General features: G+C 46.5%; 1 protein-coding gene across 1 annotated transcript; it reads left to right on the forward strand.

The window, feature by feature from the left end:
• Nucleotides 1-2,944: 2,944 nt before the first annotated feature.
• On the forward strand, nt 2,945-3,450 carry LOC126495514 (tumor rejection antigen P815A-like; the record flags this gene model as incomplete). The annotated part of the gene is made up of 1 exon (XM_050133106.1): nt 2,945-3,450. A coding segment is annotated over exon 1 (433 nt), but the record flags the coding sequence as incomplete, so codon positions are not given.
• Between the last annotated feature and the right edge of the window lie 520 nt (nt 3,451-3,970).

Below are 3,970 nucleotides of genomic sequence, written 5' to 3' on the forward strand. Positions count from 1 at the left end.
TTGTAGGCGGAGACTGTTCCTTTGTTTCCAGGTCAAGCAGACACAAATAATCACACAGAAACTATATTAATTACAACACTGTTTGATGTGGGAGTGATTTCTTTCTAATATGTTGCTTTCATTGGTTAATTAATAAAGAAACTGCCTAGGCCCATTTGATAGGCCAACCCTTAGGTGGGTGGAGTAAACAGAACAGAATGCTGGGAGAATGAAAGCTGAGTCAGTGAGTTGCCATGATTCTCCCACTCCAGACAGATGTAAGTTAAGATCTTCCCTGGTAAGCCACCTAGTGGGCTACACAGATTATTAGAAATGTGTTAGATCAATATGTAAGAGCTAGCCAATAAGAGGCTGGAACTAATGGGTCAGGCAGTGTTTAAAAGTATACAGTTTCCATGTAATTATTTCGGGTAAAGCTAGCCGGGTAGTAGGAAGTGGCCCACCATTCATATTACAACAACTGTTTGGCCAATGGCTTAGGCTTCTTATTAATTAACCCTTACATCTTAAATTAATCCATTTATTTTATTCTGTGTCTCACTACAAGGCTGTGGCTTACCAAGTAAATTACTGGCATCTGTTTCCTTTGGCCGCAAAAAGGGGAGGTGATGTATGCTGTGAATGTTTTATCGCCATTCATTAATAAAGAAGCTGCTTTCAACTAATGAATTAACAGAGTAAAACCAGGTGTAAAATTCAAACAAAGATGGCGAGAGAGGGGGGGGGAGCAGAGTTGCGAAGATGCCACGTAGCTGCTGAAGGAGACAGATGCAAGAACTTTACCCGGTAAGCCACAGCCTTGTGGCAATACACAGAATAATATAAATGGGTTAATTTAAGATGTATGAGTAAGTTAATAAGAAGCCTAAGCCATTGGCCAAACAGTGTTGTAATTAATATAGTTATTTGTGATTATTCGTGTCCTCGAGGCCAGGAAACAAACAAGCAGTCTCTGTCAACAAAATATCATAATGAAGATACATAAAACAGACACCAATGTAATAGCAAACTCAGAAGTGGATCCCTTCAAATATCAACAAACTGGTGTGGCTTTGTTTTGGTAAAGCATAGACCCTAATGGTTAAACATTCTTCAGAGATTGTGTGATAAACAATACTCCAGGGTTACCTTGGCATCAGAGAAGAGAAACCTTTTTCCTCTGGAGGAGAAGCCAGGCACCTCAGATTAGTGGTTAAATCTGGACACACACACACACACACACACACACACACACACTTACACTTAAAATCTCAACAATGTGTTTGAGAGAAAACATGTTTATGTCTACTATATTAAACATAACACCTAATTAATATATAGTTTTTACACATTCGTGTAAGCTGAGAACACTTTTTAAAAGAAAGAATATCTATCTGTCCTCTGACACCCACAATATAAAAACAAACCCTTTAAGGTCATTTGTATCCTGGGAGCAAAACAGTCCATAATTTTAAATTTGACCTTGGCCTTTTGGTTCTCTTATTTGAAATTAGATCCCTTGAATGGAACCCCCTCCAACTAATGTCAATAATGCTTCCACATGCAAATATGACAAGCCCTTATTTTCGAGTCCCCCAGAGAGTACTAGTATACAGAGAATTTTGCCACCCCTTCTGATGCCTCCTATAATCCTCTGACCTGAGTGTCTCTCCTGCATAATCCCACCCTATGTGGCTTGTATGGTGAAGCTGGTGGAGGTGAAGGGTGAGACTGAACCACGAATCCCTTGCAGCAGCCCTGGTGTCTCAAAAGTGGCAGGCCACGTTCAGCGCCACAAGTTTTGCTGAGCGATGGCCAGGAGCAGTTTTAATACTGCTAACTGTCCAAAAAGTCATTGAAATGGATTGCAGCTGCCCAGCAGGTAGGGGACAGCGGGTCCCAAGAGCAGAGGGGGCAGTGGATCCCGAGAGCAGCCAGTCCTGGCAGGGCTGGGGTGCACCACGGAGCATGTCTCCAAAAGTGGCTGGTCCCCTGGGTGTCCCCAGCAGCTAGCCATGTGGGTGGCGGGTGGGCAAGGGGCAGAGAGATAGGCACATCATGCAGATGGGTTTGCTGCAAGCTGCTGGGGTCCAGAAAGCAGCCAGTCCCAAGCAGGGATGGTATACGAGACCACAGGGCAGATCAGCGGCTGCAGGGGAGAGAGACGGATAAAGGAACATACCATACGGAGTTAAGTTAGACATTTATTAGATGGATTGTGAAGGGGAAGGAAAAAGGGGAGAAGGGGGAGAGAGGGAGCGAAGGAGAGAGAGGGGGAGAAGGAGAGAGGGAAGAAGTTGGCAGTCTCTCCAAGCGAGGGGACAGGAAGACGAAGAGTGGGTCTCTGAGGCTGCAAGCAGGATGGGAATGGGCGTGGCTTGTGTCTTAAAGAGACAGAACAATCATTATAGTCATTCTCTTTTGGGTATGAAGTTTGGGGATTGTTAGTAATGTATAGCTACTTCCTCATGTTAAAAGCTTGTATCCTTCCTGCTACAAGATGTCCAAAAGTGACTTGAGTACCCTAGTGTCTGTACAAAAGAACCTGGTATACAGAAACAATAAACAGCAGTTCTATTGTCATGGGAGAATAAAACGAACTCTTAGCTCCTAAAACACCAGAAGTGTGAAGATCCTGATCACTCCTTGGGTACGTGAACTTTGTGGGGGCTCATTTCTCAGCCAATGAGCTTAATGTTCTCACGGGGCATCATTAGTCTTGGGTAGGAACCTTTGCAAGTCCCCGCTTACAGCTCTAGCATATCTTTTCCTTCCTGCTTTGTACCCTTCCACCTGAGGAAGTAGTTCCCGTTTACTCCGCCCTCCCTGGTTCACTCCACCCTCTCCGGTTCACTCCGCCCACTCTGCCCACTCTGCCCTCTCTCTCCGTGCAGGAGGGAGGTCCTACCTTCCCCTCTCCCAGCATGCAATGCTTCAATCTGCATAAACCTGTAGGGATCTAAGAAGTGAACTGCCGTCCTGTGACTTGCGGGAGTTATCTTCACTTAGGTTAGCTTCTGGCTGGTTTCTTTTGTGCCATGTCTGATAAGAAAAAGCCAGACCAAGGCCCTAGTGGCTCAGATGATAAAAGTGATGGAAATAGAGGCCGTTTACTAGAGCAGTACTCCCTGGAAGAAATCCTGACGTCTTTGGCGTGGCTGATCTTCCTTGCTGCCGCAGTAGGTTTTCTGGCGTTCCAGTTCATCGTAAATGACATTTATGAGGAGGAGGAGGAGTATGAGAGGGATGTGGCCTGGATATCCAAGCAAAGCAGGCTTATGTCCCCTACTGACGACGAGGAGGATGAGGACACTGAGGATGAAGACATCACGGATGATGACATGGAGGATGAGGACGAGGAAGAATTGGAGAACCAGATGGAGGAGGCAGAGGAATACAGGGCAGAAGATGAGACGCGCATGGAAGAGGGTGCCAGAGCTATCTACCTCATCGACTTAGCAACCTTTACCGGTAAGTTACCCATGGCCCTTAATCTGGATTCAGGTTGGGTGTTTTCTTAACCACATCCAGAGTAAAGACCACCTCAGAGTTGGGCTCATTCTTCAGTACCATTCCTGACTCTTATCCCATCCCCCACTCCACTCAGCTACCATCCTCCTCTTCCAATTCCTCAAGCTGCTCCCCCACCTTCCCTTTATGCACCTTTGCTCTATCTACTCTGCCTCCTTCTCCGCACCCCTTTAGCAACTTTCCACTCCCTGCACCCATCCCCCTCCATACTAGCCTTTTCTCTCCATCCCTCTCCCAGCTCCCTCCCCCTCTCATCTTAGCTTGTTTTCCCTGCTCCCTGTAGCCATTTTGTATCTTTCTTCTCCCTGCTCCCATTCCCCACCCCCCTGACTGCTCCCTTTTTGCAACTTTCTTCTCCCTGCCCCCGCCCTTGCACCTGGCTCCTCTTTTTGCCCCTTTCTTCTCCCAGCCCCATCCCCCTCCCTGCTCCCCTTTTTGCAACTTTCTTCTCCCTTCCCCC

The sequence above is a fragment of the Alexandromys fortis genome, unplaced genomic scaffold (genome assembly GCF_014885135.2).
Source record: "Alexandromys fortis isolate MF-2015 unplaced genomic scaffold, M_Fortis_MF-2015_v1.1 scaffold_516, whole genome shotgun sequence".
Lineage (NCBI taxonomy): Eukaryota > Metazoa > Chordata > Mammalia > Rodentia > Cricetidae > Alexandromys > Alexandromys fortis.